Genomic DNA, 17774 nt, shown 5'->3' on the forward strand with positions numbered 1-17774 from the left:
ATCTATATATGGCCTCAATTACTTAGGACTTCAGTATTAACATGGAGTTCTTCCTTGAATTATTAAAATTGGCATCTGTAGAACTGACAGTTATTAGTGACAGTATTTTGAGCAGCTGTCAGCTGTAATAACTTAAAAGTACAGGTTAGCTCAGAACACTGACAAGACACTTGTTTCAGACCTTACCGAAACCCAATACTAAGAGATAAGTGAATTGTCATCTTATTCCACTAGTGAGGAAGACTTCTAGAATTGCCAGGCTGTGGCACCCCTTTAAATATGAATTTGACTAACAAGTTGCCATTCTTCTGCACCATCTAGCTGCAATAAAAGGAGAAATTGAATATAAGCAAAACTGAAAACAGCATTGACATTTTTGGAGATGATTTACAAAACATACTGCAGATGTGCTAGATACACAATCTACTTACCTGATAACTTTTGTTTTAGAGTCTGGGGATCTACTAGTTTCTAGAGAGAAAAATAGAGACTTCTATCTCAATGCTTGTATGTATCTCTGAACTTTGAAAGCTTATTGGGTGAAACTACAGATTTCTTTCTTTAATTTGGACTTTTTCATTTCTTGTTTGAAAAAAAATATTGGAATATAACCCTGAAATTCAGGGATACTGATTATATCTGTTCAAGGTTAATGTTGTGATTTATTCTTAAAGCCATTACTTTATTTGAAGGATTTTGTTCATCTTACCCAAAATAGTACAATCAAGTTTTATGGAATTCAAGATTTAATACATAATCTAGTTAAGTCTGAGTTATTTAAGAACTTATATTGCCATGTTTTAGTAGAAATCAAAGTGGATCATCTAAGAAATTCAACATTGCGTTCAGGCTCTCTAAATAGGCATATTCGTTGCACTTGGCATGTATTGGAGTGTTCAGAAATTTATATAGCTAAATTCTTCTGAAATTTTCTGTATACTGTGCTTATAGTTGCATGGGGCAACATACTGCCTTTGGGAGATAAGAAACTTCCGGGATCTGCTCAGTTAAAAATCTCATTTATAGTCAGGATTTATTCCTGATTTGAGACTCTGAGTATCTGTTCAGAAACCTTCCATGAGTGAAAGCAGCTATTATAGGCAAGATCAGTCTTTATTTTAGGAAGAACAATTTTTCTAGTTTGTGTAGCAATTTGTGCGACAGGTACTATGTTTTGTTAAATAGTTGGCAAAATGGTTTAAGGTTTCACATGTGATTCTTTCCTCAGGCTTGATAAGGGAAGAGTGTCTTTCCTTGTAACGTGTTCTTGGGTTGTTTTCTTTTTTATCCTCAGTCAGAGACGAAGTAACAGTACTGCTCTGTTTACCTTAAGTCTAAGGCTGTTGGTTTTGCTCTGTTGTCCCAGGATACCATCCGGTAGAAGATGACCCTGGTACTTTACAGTGTGTGTGGTTTGGAGGTGGGGGAGTGTGGGAGTTTTTTTCCTTAACTTTTGTTCTGGTGCTGATCAAAGCAATGCAGGTGATGAGACTCATTCTTTGTCACTGTGAAAATCACTGTGACTGTCCAGAGCAGAAAAAATACTGAAAGTAGAGACTGGGGAGAAGCTATGGAAACAAAACCATATTTACAGCAACTGGAAATAGAAGTGACAAATGTAGGTAGGGCTATCTATCTTCATACAATGCATATAAGAATTTACTTTCTTACTGAAATTCTACTGGCATTTTCCTGGTCTTGTGGAAAACAAACAGGGCATGTCTTGATTTACATTAAAACTCCTCACGTTTAAGACTCCTTTTTTGTGTAAAAATGAAGTATCTGCTTCTACATTCTCTGCATTTGTGTGTTGATGTCAAGCTGCAGCTCTTAACAAGATAGAGGGGGTTTTTGTCTGTTTTAGATTCATGTCTGTTAACTTGATGTTGGTGGCTTATTTTACAAAGGATGAACCTTACTCTATTATACCTACCCTACATCCAGTCTCATACTTACTATACACTTGTCTATATCTGGACGTTGCCCTCAGAGTAAGGCAAGAGATGCTTTGAGGCATTATTTTTAGTCTTCCAGGCTCAAAGTAAGATTTTTTTTTTTAATCAATTATATTATTTCATGAAGGGGATGGAACTTGATGGACAAGGAAGCTTAATGAGCAGTAAGCATGAACTAAATCAAAGGAGGAATGCTGGACAGAAAGGAAAGGTGGCAGACCATGTGCCATGATTAGTATTATCATGCAGGATTAGTATAATATGAATCCACAAAACAGCAAAACATATGCATAGTGTGACTTAAGTGAATGACAGTCTTCAGAGCATAGTGTGGCATTACTGATGCCTTTTATTCTCACTAATGGCTAATTCTTGAAATATGTAGGTGATGGGTGAGATTTTTCAGTCCTTGCAGTAAAGGCTGTAGGTGTTAAAATTTGTGAACTAGTTAGGGATCCAAGTACTGAGATACTGGAACAGATGCCCAGTTTCTGAAACTGGGTTGAAATAACAGATAACAGCCCCTTGTCTTCTCAGCTAGGTGATTTTTTTTTTGTTGTTTTTAGGTGATTCCCCCTGCCTCCCTCCCTGAGGAATACTGTTTTTGTGATCAAAGGGAACTGGTCATCTGGAGCTTTACAGCACAGTGACACTACTGTATTGGACTTCTGGTTGTATCACTTATATGCAAGTGATACTTTTCAGATTTATTGAATTTATGAAGGATGGTCTTCAAAATCAAAACTTTTCTCTGAAGATAAATGTATATGTTGGTTACTTATTTGATTAAAACCTATTTAGAATCAGTTCCTTGATACCTTTCTATAATTAAGTAGATGTAATTTATTTGAGATGAGTAGGGGAGTGTTTTCAAAGGTACAGGTAGAAAATAAATACTCACTTCCCATTGTTCCTATTGGAAATATCCTTGTTTTAGTCTGTGGAGTTCTGCATAATAAGTAGAAGTCAGTCTTTTGACAAACTTCAGGTAAAAAGAAAAAATTAAATGCTTTTAAATGTTCTAAGTGAAAATCTGTAAGTCTTTATACTGCAGCTGAAAGTAAACATTTGACCTTTGGAAATGATAGCTCCTTGCACCCTACAGAGTAATCAAATTCTGATGGCTTTGGTTTTGCTAACTAGGAATTAAAAAATACTATCACAAATAGTAGATGAGTATTTCTTGATCTAATGATAATGTAGACTTAGCATGTCAAAAAGTGTTAGCAACATTCAGAACTAATTTATGGGATGTTTGAAACAAAGTAATATTTATTAGATGGAAAACCAGGAAATGTGCTGAAAATAACTTAAGAAATCATCAGAGCATGATTTTAGATGGATCCTGAGCCAATTAAGACTTCCAGGTTTCATCTGTGGCAGCTCATCAGCCTGTTGCTTTCATTGATTCCTGGAACTATGGGAATGCCAGTTTGTACAGTGTGAACTGTTATGTGGTTGTCTCTTGACTTGGTGATGAGATATTTGTCTTTTGAAACAAGGAGACTTGTTTCAGAGGAGGTACATTCATCTTGTCCTCTCCATGTCAGAACAAAGATGTATTTTGGATTTGTGTGCTTGAGTATCGATTACTTGGTTTTGTTATTTTTTTAACCTGGTCCAAATAGAATATTGTTTGGGTGACTTGAATTTGCTGAGAACTAGCAGTACTCTCTTTGGGGGAGAAGGAAGAAATTACAAGCATTTCTCTTTAGTGGACAAACGTGCTATTGGCTGCTTTTCTTGATTCTAAAATAATCTTCTGACTGCCATTTGTTCACAACTTGATAAAACTACAGTGCTTATAGAAAGAAAAAACTTCCTTAAGCTTCTTCAGTGTGATGCTGTTGAAAATATTTCAAGAGAATGGTGTGGGAGAGCTGGGAATGGGAGGGAGAAGAAGATCACTAGGGTAACCAAAACCGATAGGTATATCCATATATATTGAGTCTTGTGAGTATTGGGATCCTTCATTAGAGTTTGAGAATGCTGTGGGGATGCCACTGTTATCTCATGCAGTGCAAAAAGTATTAAATTGATGGGACTTCAGGGAGCTCAGCTCTAGAATCTCCAGTCACACCAGAGCATTTGTGTCCTTGGCAGCACTGAATAGTCCTGTCATCTTTTCTACTTTGGATGAGTTGAGGCTTTTCTGGAGAGCCTTTTTGATTTAAAACAAACAAACAAGGGCAGGCAACTTTGTTTTACTGAGAAGCCAAGTATTTTTGACAGAGCTACCTTTCAATAGGAAGCCTTATATAAGTAGGGGCATGAATTGCATGTAATTGCAAGTATGGTAAAACCTGAGTTCATTTTGTAATTTGTGTGTAAACAATCAGAGTTAAGTGTTTTGTGTGTTTGCTGCTGCTTTATTGACCAGGATTGTTTTATCTCAGCACAGCCATGCAGTATTTACAGCAGTGGTACAAATGCAGTAAGTTTTGACAGATTGAAAGATGAGTGGAATGTGAGGGAACTGTAGATACTTTCTAATATGAAGCATTTTATGGTATTCTTTTATAGTTTTAGGCCCTTTTCAAACATTTTACATGAGTGTAACAGTTGAGTAAACTTCTTTTTAAAACAAATATATCTGATGTATTATCTCAATCCAAGAGAATGGGAAGTTATAGCTTGCAAGTAGTATATTGTAATTTCTGTGACTGGGATTTCACTAATTCAAAAATCAGGAAGTTTAATTTCCAGACTCTCAATTGAGTAGTGCAAAAACATGAAGTATTTAACCCAGACTTCCTTATCTCTTAAGAACTGGTTGCCCAGAAGATTTTTTTCTATTAAGTTATACATTATTCTGTCCTGACTAGAGTTCAAGTGTATTATCCAATACCTTCATATTTGCTGCTGAATTTTTTTTAACCGATGTAGTTAAGAAATAGACTTGTGCAACTGATGTTATTTATTGGTTGTGGGGAGGAAGATTTCTAATAACTTGCACTAGCTTAAATTTTAAACTTCAGTAACAACTGTTTACTACATTATGCATTAATAACAAAAGGTTATTTAACTAAAGCACTTCATTAATATCTATTGAGGGAGAAACCCCAACAAGTGAGCTCCCTTACTTGCATTTCCTTACAAATGCCTATAGGAGATGTAATGAAATAATGAGAGAATGCTGCTGCATTACTGAGCTCTGATGCAGGCTATGCGAGACTCCTGAGCTATGGAGCTGTCTTGTCAGAATGGTTGTTCTCAGCACAGCTGCAATACATGTCTAGTTGGTCTGAGATGCCCCCTCTGAGAGTAGAAAGCTTTATGGAGATATTTTCCATATACCAATATTTTCCTTAGTTTCACTTGTTTTAATGATCCATTCTGAGTTTAACCTTGCTTTAAAATACTTCTAAATGGAACATAATTGTCTGTGGGTTTGAAGAGGAGTTGAAGTAGGATTACAGTGTGGTTTTAAAAAAAAAAAAAAAATAAAAATCAAACCCCACTATATGAGAAGCAGGTTATGCTGTCACAGAAAGGGGCAAGATTGGAAGCTCTGATCTTGTTAGATATTTCTCATACAAATGCTTGTTATCCTGTATCAATAAGAGAGGAAAGAACTGCAAGACATGGAGCTGAGAGGCATGTACAGTTTTTGCCTCAAGTGTTCCAAAATGGGACTTTTTTTTTTGTTCTGTATAAGCAGATCTTAAAATATTGCATGCTTTGCATCATGGCTTAAGAAGGGTTTTGAGCTAGGAGAGATGGAGAATTTGGCAGAACATTTCATTTGAGATCACAATTTCAAAATCAGCTTCCTGCATTCAGAGGTGAAATGTATGGAACCTGACCTTCAGGGGAAATTGCAGTGCTTATCTCTAATCAGACTATTGTGGGAGAAGGGCACTGTAAAAACATCAGAATATGAGTAAGGTAATTTATCATTTCAGTTATAATCTCTGGCTACTTTTTTGTTGATTATATACTTAGGAATAGCTTGATATTGTTCATTCAAATGTTTTTAATAACAACTTCAGGAAATGATGGTTAATGGAGTTCCAGTAACTTCAAAGGGTTTGTCTGAGAAGTTAGTTTGCAGTCTTCTGTTCTTACACTGAAGTGTTTGCTTCTGGCTTGTAGAATAAATCTCTGCCTGCCATTCCTTTTTTTTTAGTTTTTCTAGAGGCATAACTTATGAAGCATCTCAGGCCACTTCTTTCACTCTTTGTGTCTTTTAAAGTAGGCATGTGCTTCTCAAAGGAATTATAATCTGGACACTTGAGGAATCTCTGCCACAGCTAAATGTCATAGTTCTCAAATGCTGATAGTGAATTATTTACTTATTGTTCTAATCGGGGGGGGGGGGGGGGGGGGGGCGGCGGGGCGGGACACGCAGGGAAGAACTGAAGGGGCTGTTCATTGCAAGTTGTCAGCCTGGTTATTCTCTGGGAGGGCAGAGAAAGGCTTACATTATGCTTCTGTTGTATTAATGATTACATCTTGTAAATATAAACTCTTAATTTAGTATTGCAGCTTACTGTATATGTGTCATGTGAAATGGTATGAAAGAGGACTGAGTAGCTAATGTCTCGTCTGCACTGGTGACACAACGTGTAATCAAATTTTATATTCTGATACTGATGTAAATTTAAATGTCTTAAGTTGTTCTCAGTAGTAAGTTAATATGTAGAAACTAGTACCAGTGGGATGAAACATTATGAAATTTTGACCTACTTTTGACCTTTTCTTTAATAGGTAAGTTCAGTTCTACGCTCTACGAGACAGGGGGCTGCGACATGTCACTTGTGAACTTTGAACCAGCTGCAAGAAGAGCATCCAACATCTGGTGTGTGTGAAGGCCAGTCAAGAGCGATGATTCTTGTCTTACTGCAACAAAATATTTTATTTTAATTTTAAAAGGTTATTTAGTATAGGCTACAAAAAAAAAGATATATTATCCGTATATTTTTATTTTTGAAATCTTAAGTGATTTTTTTTTTACTAGGAGATAACGCTAACTGCATAAATAATCTTATCCACTTAAATGAATATCAGAAAATGAAGACTACCATTACTTAAGCAATAAATATCCAAACTGAGAACTTGACAAATGCATTTTTGATTAGTTATAGAAAGTCCTTCTTAAAGGACTTAACCCAGGTTTTGGGAAAGCAGGTGGCTGTTAACCATAATGGCTGTTAACTTATTTACAAATGAACTTCCAATTGTGAAGCAAATGTAAACTGATAAATTTGTTCTCAAGTTCATAGATGGCATGAAATGATACATGGAAGTGTTAACATGCCTGAGGTTAAAATTTGACTTACAGTTGAAATAGCCAGCTACATACTGGAAAGTTCATCTGCTGTTGGAAAGCTGCCTTTTCTTTCTCTGAAGGGACAGGAGGCAGAAGAAAGAAAAACAATCCAAAACATCCTGCGTCCCTTCCCTCCCCCATCCACTTGACTATATAGAACTGCTCTGAAGCTATTGCGTCATGCTGAATGCTACAAATTCCCACCATGTGTAGGTGGAACAGCTATTGGAGTTATGGAGTAATGAATATAAAAGCTCCCATCTTCAAATCCTTCTTGTGAAAGTGTGCAAGTGCCTATTCTAGAGTTGAACTTTGATAAAGTTCTGTATTCCTTGCACAAAGCTGCCAATGCTGCCTCTGCTGCTTGCATGTTCCAGATGCAATGGCTTTGCTGATGGCTGCTGTTTTGACCTTACTTGTGCTAATGGAAGGACTGAACTGCCCACATCCAAATAATCAGATCTCAGCTTTAGAGAATACTTGAGTTTCAGCGAAGTAAAACCGATAACAAAGAATGTTTTTATCTTAAGGCAAGGAACTGAAGGAAAGTTGCATAAATTTGATACAAGTCTTACTGCCATGTGATTTACATGGGAAACAAACATCCAAAAGCTATCCAAAATTGGGGGAAAAAAGCAATGGTTGGATATGGACTCTCATACAGTAAGAGACATTTTTCCTCCTCTCTAATGAATGGAAATTGCAAAGTAATTTTGCCCTTCTTACCAGAGGTTTAAGTTTATTTAAAGTTAAAGTTTTCAAAAGCAATTTAAGATTAAGTAATTCAGTATACTTGTGTTATGTATGTAGTATTCTTGGGATTTTTGGGACCTTGGCCAAAACGATATAGAACTAACAAACTCAGTGTGTGAACACATAGTGGACTCTGGTCTCCCTTAGAGATGTGATGCATGTTTACACATCAGTAGCTAACAGATTATAAAACATCTTTGTTTTTTCAAGTGGAATAATTATTATAATGATAATCCTTGTTAGACAATTTAGGGACTAGGTGTTGAGAAAATTATACCAAGGGCATGGGTCAAGTGTCTCCTGATCTAATATACTACAGAATTTACCACAATACACAAAGTGAATGCTTGTCTTAAAAATATGTAATTGAAGGAGAAACTTAAAGGAATATTTTTCAGCTAAAAATCTGCAAAGAGTCAAAATCAATTTGGAACACTGGAAAATTAGAGTGGCCTGTTGAAATAAAATATAGTTTTATAATCTGAAGTCTTTCCCCTGTTCTTATAGTGACACGGACTCTCACGTATCGAGTTCTACCTCAGTTCGCTTTTATCCACATGATCTAGTAAGTTTTTCTTATTTGTTTTTCAAGCATGCAAAAACTGAGAAGACTTTCCAATTTTAGAGCACTGGTTAATAATCCTATATCATAGTTTTTTGTTCTTAAGAAGGATTTTTGCCTGCAGTTAAAATAAAGCATTTATTTAGTGTTTTAGCGTTTTCATATATACATAAAAATTCATCTTTTTGCATAGCACTTTAGAGTTTAAATATAGATGGTTTCCACTGATGTAAAGCATAGTGATTTTCGAAATTGTGTGGAAAATGGTTGTTCTGAGAATACCTCATACAGGTTTCCAGAGGTGGCTGGACAACTTGGACAGGGTTTTCTTTCTGTGCATTACTAAGATTAGCAGGCAGGAAAAAGAATAAATTTCATGTTCTTACCAAGTAAAACTTAATTTCCCTGAAAGGAATTTAAAAATGTCATTGGAACCTGCTGTACAAAATTGTCATTCTTATGCAAGGGAGTGACTGGGGAAAAAAGGCAGAGGCTTATGCTGTTTCATAGTGCAAATAGCTTCAGAATGCCTTAGTTTTTTGATCTCTAAATCTTTTTTATTGTTGTCAAGTCCAGATATATCTGTACTCCTAATTGTAACATCTGATATTGCTGTGTCATGCAAACAGTGCAAATGGTTGTGATTCTTAAGGTCATGATTCTTAAGCTAGGGAACCAAACTAAAGTATATTCAAGTACCTAATGACCTGATCAAGAGGGAAAATGAAATATGGATTCAGCATTTGGCAAAGGAGCAAGAGACCTCTATTTGCCTGGCCATGCTTTTCACCAAGAATGTGCTCTTCAAACCTGGTGTCTGCTTGAGGAACTTTCTTTGCTTTCCACCAGCCCTCTGGAAAATGTAGCCTTCAAAAAAGAGATTGCATTTCTTGTTACTTGCTGTTGATTTGTCAGTGTGGTCCTATTGAAGGGAAGATTCTGTTTTAAGGCAAATTCATATTTGTAGAAGCTTAGCGCATATGTCTAAATTGAAATTTCTACTGAAATGTATTATTAATGCAACAAATGTTATGTTATGGTGATTCTACCTTTTAAGAAACCAAATTTTTAAAAAGCTGTCAAGATGTGCCTGTTTTCTGACACAGCTGATCTTGGATTGTATGTTTTGTGGTTTTGAAATGCCTTTAGAAAGGGAAGGTTCCTACTTGATGCTTTTGTTAGTATTTTTTCTGGGAAGGAAAAGCTGGCTGAGCATAGTTACAGAACACTGCTTTAAGAAGTCATGAAAATTTTTCAAACAAATGTTAAAGTTTAAGACTGGGTTTTTTGTTTTTGTTTTTTTGGTTTTAAACAACTAAAACACAACACCAAACTATAATTTTTACACTTAAAGGTGATGATGGAGTATTTAGACTGTTTTCCTCTTTTCTTAAAATATTGTGAAGATTTTTCATTAATTGACATTTTAATGATGATATAGAATAAAGAGCAGTGTGTTAAGATGTTTCCTGCCATGTTAATGAAATTTATGAAGTGGGTTAGATGACATATACATACTGTAGTGACTTTTTAACCTTCTGAGCACTCTTCTTAAATGTCCTTTATGGTTGTTAGCATGACTGTGATTTCAAGAGAACTCTCCAGTGACAAACTACTAAATAAGTGGGAACTATAGTCAGTCATAAGTAGTACTTGAGGAGTTAAGCCAGAGCTTTCTTTGAGCCAGAGTATATTCTGAATGTAGTGAGTGTGAATTAGACCACTGATGCATGCATATGTTGCTTTGTCATGCAAAACCAAACATTTGGCATGGATGTGCATGCAGATTAGCTGACTATAAAAATGTGTTGTAATTATTTAAATTCAGAATTGGAATATTCTTGTAGTATTTGTTACTCCTGATCATATATCAGTTTACTTGTCTTCAAATTTGAAGTTTTCAGAGTAAATGGCATAAGTGCTTGGATGACATGTTCATACTTCTTTTTAAATAAGGCATATGCTAAAATGTCAAACAGTTGTGTTATGCAAACTGTTACTAGTGCTGATGCTGTTCATTTGCTGTGATAAGGTCAGGAAAAGTAAAGTAGAAGCATGAGAACTTAGCATGTTTAACATAGAGCTTCTCAAAAGTGAAACTAAATAATTTTAGCAAGCTTTTTCAAAGCAGTTTTCAGTAGAACACAGTGCTATAATAAAAATGAGCTTATGTTAATACTGACTTTCTTTTAGCTTTCTCTTCCTCAGATCAGGTTGAACAGGCTGCTGACCATGGATACAGATCTGCTGGAGCAGCAAGATATTGATCTGAGCCCTGACCTTCAGGACCACATGCAAACTCAAGAGGAAGCAGCTCAGAAAATCAAGCAGTACTATCGCTTTTGGATCCTGCCTAAGCTTTGGATTAGCATCAATTTTGATAGATTAACTCTTCTGGCTTTATTTGATAGGTGAGATTTTTGTATGTTACTAGACTCAAAGTAACAATTCAAAAATGGTAACTGGACTGCAAGTAATACATACAAAGCTATCTTTAGAGGATTGTACTTAATTACTATACTTAAAGATTAAAGAATAATACAAAACATAGTTTTATGGAAATAATGAAGGCTGTTCTCCCTTTTCCTCTGGTGATGCTGAAAATATGAAGGAAAAAAAACAACCCTCACTTTTGCAGGAGTGGGATGATAGAGTATTTGATCAAAAAGAGTGATTTGTTGCTAATCTTTAAAGCTAGAAAATAACCTTTTCAAAAAAAACTTACTGAAAGGGCCTAGAACCTGGCATGCACTTACATTATTTCAGCAAGTAGGGAGAATTTACCAGCTATTTCAAAGCTTTTTTCGAAAGGGTCATCTAATAGTGTGGCCTGTTGTCCCTGCTGCATTTACCTAGTAGAATAAAATGAAGGTGACAATCTGACACCCTCAGCTTTTGGAATACATGGAATATGTAAATTTTGGTAATAAACTTCCTTGAGATAAACAATACAGTAGTGCTTCTGTTCAGGCACAATCACTGCTAATTATTTTCCTAAGCACTACTAATATCATATGGAATTCTCTTTATTCCACTGGCATATTTTTTTCAGTGAGAGTATTTTTAGTTTCTTCATTACAAAGTCATGAATGACAGATTATATACAGGCAGGCTATCTTGCATATGTTTTTCACAGGCTTGTAATCATCCTGTGTGGGCCTTGAATATAGACTTACGTTACAGACCATGGTTCTGGTTGAGCATTTGAATTATTTCCTAAGTTATCTGCTGCAGTTATCTTCTGCTGTTTAAAGGTCAATTCCATAAGATACTCATTGTGTTGAGCTATCATTGCAGTGCTGGTAGCTCCTAGCTTTGCTAAAAGTCAGTGTACTAGTGTAGTCTATGCAAGTTCAAATCTATTCTTAACTACTTTGGCACCAGCAGCATAACTCTTGTTAACTTCTGACCCGAAGTGTTCCCTTCCAGCTTTTTCAAGACATAATTAGCTTTTAATTCCATCTTTTTTTTTTTTTCTTTTTTCTTTTTCTCTCTGATACAGGAATCGTGAGATCCTGGAAAACGTACTAGCTGTCATCCTAGCTATTCTAGTTGCATTTCTGGGCTCTGTCCTTCTTATAGAGGGCTTTTTCAAGGATATTTGGGTCTTCCAGTTCTGCCTGGTAATAGCCAGTTGTCAATACTCACTATTGAAGGTATTTTAATCTTCACTTTCTAGAAACAATATAAGTAACTTGAGTTGGGTGTTGCAGGCTGGTTAGAGCTTTAAGGAAAAAAACCTGCATGTTTATTATTTAAAAAGTGACTAAAGTTCAACTTCATGGAAAGTTTGAAGAGAGTCATGCAAGGTCACTTCATTAGAATGCTTTTGCATATGTTTGTTAAACCTTTTTTTTTTTTTTCTCATGCACTTATTTCCTCCAAGAGGAGTACATTGTTACTGGTTCAAAACAGCCTACAAACTTAACTTTATTATTGTTTTGATTTGCTTTTCTTTTTTTATCACCTCATTGAATTCATATTAATCAATTATATCTAAGTATCTTTTTATCAGAATCGTAGGTTAGACATATTAGACAACGGTTAATAGTACTTTTGTAATTTAAAAATGATTGTTTATTTCCTTATGCTTAGACTATTAGGATGAAAATTGATTTAAAGTGCCTAGCACATTTTGTTTTTAAAAGAGGGAGAAGTTTAAAAATGAGGGCTTTTTTTAAAACTTTGGCTACAGACATACTCTTTGAACAGATTTTTATGGTTTAATACATTGCGTTATTTAAAGGCTGAAGAGTGGTTTGACAATTGTAAAATTAATTATAGATTTTAAAAGAACTTAAATCAAGAAATGATGGGGGGAGGAGTAAATGGACTTATCTGTAGATTGGGTAACCTTCCTCTTTCCATTTTGGTTTCAGAGTGTTCAGCCAGATTCTTCTTCCCCTCGACATGTAAGTCACGGCCACGTGCCACTGTACTGATCCTGTAGATGTAGAACTTCCACAGAGAATTGATCTTTGACATTTTTTACATACCTTCTTATAAGGCACAAGAGGCTTATTTTGTCTTAGTGTGTGAGAAGGGAACTGATACTATTCCCTGCACCCCATAAGCTTTGTTTGTTTTTAGCAAATCATGTCTTCACTGTTCTAAGCCTAGCTCTTGCTATAGAGCCATATCATGATAGAGTTTTTGATGAATATTTAGTATTCAAGCAATTATAGTGAGAAGTATTCTTAATGTTGTCATTTGCTATGCTGATATGAACTGACACAGCGCTGGTGTTCTATTCTGGTTTTGTAGATCACTCAGTTGTCCTAGTGCGCATACAGCCGTATTTTCTCCACTCTAAGCTGAGTATGCAATGCTCTAGTGAGCATGAACATTTGAGCATGGAAATGTTAGTGTGCTAGTGTTGCACAATACGTTTATGTTCTATTGTGCATCTGCTAGATTGCCAAGACAAGATATTTTGTCCTAAATAAGATATGAAAAAGCATTATTCCTCTGCAGCAAGTCATTTATTATATGTTAAGTAATAAGTTGTATGTTTTAATGAACACAAAAATACAGGGTTTTGTTTTGTTTTCCCCTAGCAGGAGCAGTATCTGCATAATAAACTTTATTTGCTTTCTCTTCAAAATTATTCATTCTTGCTTATGAAACCTAGTCAGAGCTTTTGTGGTATTTAGGCTTGCAAGAAATGTACTTTAAAACTTAGCGGAGAGTAAGGGCAAATGTATCTTGGCCTAACTCAATCTAATTGTTGTGTCCCTGCTATATTGAAGCCACAAAAAACCCCATATGCTGCAAGGCAATGCCTTAACAAAACTTAAGGATATGTTGAGATGACAGCACATTATTTGATGAACAATGATTGTGGTTGTGAAATTATCTGTAACAGAATATTAACTATCATTGTGCTAATAATGAAACATGTTCTTTTTTTTTTTTTTCTAAACAGGGTCATAATCGTATCATAGCCTATAGTAGGCCTGTATATTTCTGTTTATGTTGTGGTCTTATTTGGCTGTTGGATTATGGCAGCAGAAACATATCTACAACAAGATTCAGGTTGTATGGAATGGCTTTCACCAACCCTTTGCTGCTGCTGTCAGCCAGGGACTTAGTTATAGGTGAGTGGTTTTTTCATGGATTTGAATTGTTTGCTTTGCCACAGTAGAATTTTTTTTCTCCACTCTGCATCTTGTTATTACACTGTTGCATTATCACCTTTTAAATGCAGTTAATTGAAGTTTCCTTTCTGAAGAGTAGTTTTCGCTTTGAAGTTTATGGGGAAATTCCCCTCTTCTATAGCTTTGCTGTAACAAACTGCAGAGGTGTTGCTCAGTAGGTAAAGAAACATTTTGATTTGGACTCATTCATACTCTCTAGAGGGGCTTGTGGCAAATGAGTAGATTTTCTCTTAAATCAGATTGTGTTTAGCAATCATGTAGAACAGTAGGGATACAATTTTAGAAAACATTATAGACAGATTTAATCTCATTTAAGTTGTCTCTTCTCAGAGCAGGCCTATCAGCAATACCAAAAATATAATTTTGGGATGTACAAGGTACTTTCCTTGTATTCTGAGCAGCACAGTGCATTTACAGTACTACTGGCATTAAATACTTCATCCTTCTCACAGCGCCTCCCCCCCAAAAAACCAACCAAACAAACAATCAAAAAAAAACAAAACACAAACCAAACAAAACAAAAACAACAACAAAAAAAAACCACAAAAAACCCAAAACCCACTATTTACTTAGAAAATTATTGAAGATAGTTGCAGCTACTTAATCTCAGGCAGAGCCCACAGAAAGGAGGGAAAGAATGTGACCATTTGAAGACCATCTTATGTTAACTTCATGCATGTTCTTTAATGGAGCAGAACTTCTTGGTGATCCTCTTTGATCGCTTCTTTGGAGGAGAAAGAAAATCTCTTAAGAATTAATCTAAATTGAACACACTTGCTCTTCAGTTGTGACAAAATAGCTGTGCATGAAAAACTGCAGCAGTTAAAAATGTTTTGACTGCATGCCTCCACTTCTTGGGCAGTCTTCTGTCCAAGAAAAATTAAAACTTGGTATTGATTTTGATTCTTCATATGTATTTTTAAAAATTCACTTATTAATTAATATTAATTCCCAGAATGCCAGTCAGTAATTTTTTTTTTGTTACTTGATTTTAGGAACATCTTGAATTTCATACCTCATACTGTTTCTCCCTTTGACTTTGTGCTAGTAAATCTGCATTTAAACATCCAGAGAGAAATGGTCAAAGCTTCTTATTTATGAAAAGAGTGTTGTCTAGGCTTTCCCAAAGGTGCTTTTCTACAGATTCTGTGGATCTACTAATGCACTGGCATACTTCATTCTGTATCTGTGATGGAAAAATAAGTTAATTCAGCAGATACTTTTGACTCATTCAATATATAAGACTGGCCTAATTTCCTTTGTTTACACTCTGTCAATGTCAGAAGTCTTTTCTTCCCTTTCCTGTCACCTTGAGTCATTTTGCCATAATGTATACTCGTATCCCCATAAGGTAATACAGACATGTATGTGTAGGTGTTGTGTTGTATTATAGAAGTGACCTACTTTTAAAAGTACTTAAGAGTCTTTTTCAGTTTTAAAAAGACGTGCTGGCATCTTTACTAGGCCATGTCCATTTTGGGATTAGCTTTTAAAACTACTTAGTTCAAGAGTTTTGAATGTTTTTTGATCCTTATGTTTTACTGTTCTTCTTAGGTATCTTGCACCAGCTTATGTGGTTACGATTTCTTAGCAGTTCTACCAGTAAAAATCAGATTGTTAGAACAGCTCTCTCATTTCTTAAAAACAAAACAAAAACCCAGACTTGCCCCTCTCCCCTGGCAACACCACCACAGTGTAACCCCCTCCCTCTCTCTCCCTCCCCTCACCTTCAGCAACTCTTAATGTTGCTGGAGCATTGTTTCAAAAAGTGTGTATGGCAAAGCAAGCTAGCTACTGGCAAACATGCTTTGTTCAAACATAAAGTCAGCTGCCTTTTTTCCCATTCCCAGGCATAACCACTAGAACACCACAGGTGCAGGGCAAGGCAAACTTTGTGTTTAGATAACATAATTGCTGTGTCCTTGCCAACAGACAAGTGAGGACTGGCATAGATTTATTTATTTTGTGTCCCACATATTAGACTTGATCATTTGGTCTCAATATGCTCCACATTTATAACAATTATTTTTTGTTTTCACCTTGGTGGTCCCCATTAGAGAGCAAATCTGTTATGGGCTTTAAAAGCCATTAGTAATGCTGGCTTTCTACTACTCTATAAATCATGTATTTTCATATCTTTTCTGTAATTTTATTTGCAATGGGCACAAGATAGTTCAACTTACAGGCCTTCATGAAACATCTTTTCAGCCTGTCAGTGAGAGAATACTTTATCTTTTGCCTCTTATGCAAGCTTTCTTGAGTGTAATGATTTGAGATAAAAGTTCTGAGTTGAGAATTCTGAAAAAAAATTTTCTTCAGGTTCTGAGTATCTGGTCCTTTATCTTACATTTCCTAATTTGTATCAGTAAAAAGATGCAGAACTCAGTGTTTTTTTTCAAAGCTCTGAACATACATGATTTTAAACAACATTTAGTTATTTAACTTTACAAAGGAGTAGGAAGAAAGAAAATCAGATTGAGTACCTATCTCTTTGTAAATATTTCTAATGTGATATCCTTTAGTATCCAGTCTTTCTGTGAATATAAAGGTAGAAACAAAAATTGAGACTTGTGATTCTTTACAGGTTACTCTAAAACCTATTTCTTCAGTTTGTCACTGAAGCTAGAAATCAATAAGATTTTAGAAAATATTCCCTAAACTGCTAGATTTTTGGCTGCTAGGCTTATTGTTGTTTGGATGCTTCTGTCCCTCAAAACCTAGAACTTACGATATGCTGCTGCTTGTGAATTATGTCTGAACTACTTAATAGTTATGTAAAATATTATTTCCTTTTATTCCTTAAGATGGAAAGTAATTGAAATGTATAGGTTGGGACACATCATCCTCTGTATTAAAATTAAATGGCATTTGTTTATCTTTGCATTCTTAAGTTCTGTAATTTGCATAAGTTTTAATGGTTCATACAGTTATCCATTTTCCTTTAAAAAATCATTTAGGATTACAACTGTTCAGAACTGGTGTGGGGAAACGAGTAAAATTGTCAGACATTATTAATGGCGGAAAACCCAGAGTTTAAATGCTTGGCCTCTTATATCCATATGGCTGGTGTTAACTTGCTCCAGTAACTCCAGACAGACAGTTAGGCTTGGATAAGTCTAATTTACAATGACTAAAAATTTACAGGTTGTCTAATCTGTAAACACTCTTGGCTGATCTTTGCTAAATAAAACTGGAAAGCCGAAATTGGCTTGTGTTGGTTTCTACAGTGATTAAAATGGAAGTACAAGAAATCTTCTTACTATTGGTCTATATAACCTCTATATTTAGTCAGTTCTGAGTCACTGAAGTAGAGATTTATATAATGTATGCTTACTGTAGAAGTACTTCAGTGATGTTGAGTCAAGGGGTGTGTGTGATATCCTAGAACTGAAACTGAAGAGTACATTATCATGCTATATTTTTCCTATTCACCACTTTTTCAACTATTTGTTTTCTCCGTAGTGTTTACACTATGTTTCCCTATAGTATTCTTCATTGGTCTCCTGCCTCAGGTGAATACATTTGTGATGTATCTGTGTGAACAGCTGGATATTCATGTCTTCGGTGGCAATGGT

At 35.4% G+C, this 17774-nt stretch overlaps 1 protein-coding gene across 5 annotated transcripts in view; it reads left to right on the plus strand.

Annotated features, from left to right (window-relative positions):
* Nucleotides 1–17774, plus strand: part of PCNX1 (pecanex 1) — an 86268-nt gene that overhangs the window by 38154 nt on the left and 30340 nt on the right. For all 5 annotated transcript variants that reach the window (XM_080344852.1, XM_080344848.1, XM_080344849.1 and 2 more), the window contains 7 exons: nucleotides 6666–6756; nucleotides 8488–8545; nucleotides 10736–10953; nucleotides 12045–12198; nucleotides 12922–12954; nucleotides 13968–14139; nucleotides 17662–17772. In XM_080344852.1, coding sequence (XP_080200978.1) covers nucleotides 6666–6756; nucleotides 8488–8545; nucleotides 10736–10953; nucleotides 12045–12198; nucleotides 12922–12954; nucleotides 13968–14139; nucleotides 17662–17772 — 837 coding nt within the window. The remainder of the gene's footprint in view (nucleotides 1–6665; nucleotides 6757–8487; nucleotides 8546–10735; nucleotides 10954–12044; nucleotides 12199–12921; nucleotides 12955–13967; nucleotides 14140–17661; nucleotides 17773–17774) is intronic.

This window comes from Nesoenas mayeri, assembly GCF_963082525.1.
Source record: "Nesoenas mayeri genome assembly, chromosome: 5".
Classification (NCBI taxonomy): domain Eukaryota; kingdom Metazoa; phylum Chordata; class Aves; order Columbiformes; family Columbidae; genus Nesoenas; species Nesoenas mayeri.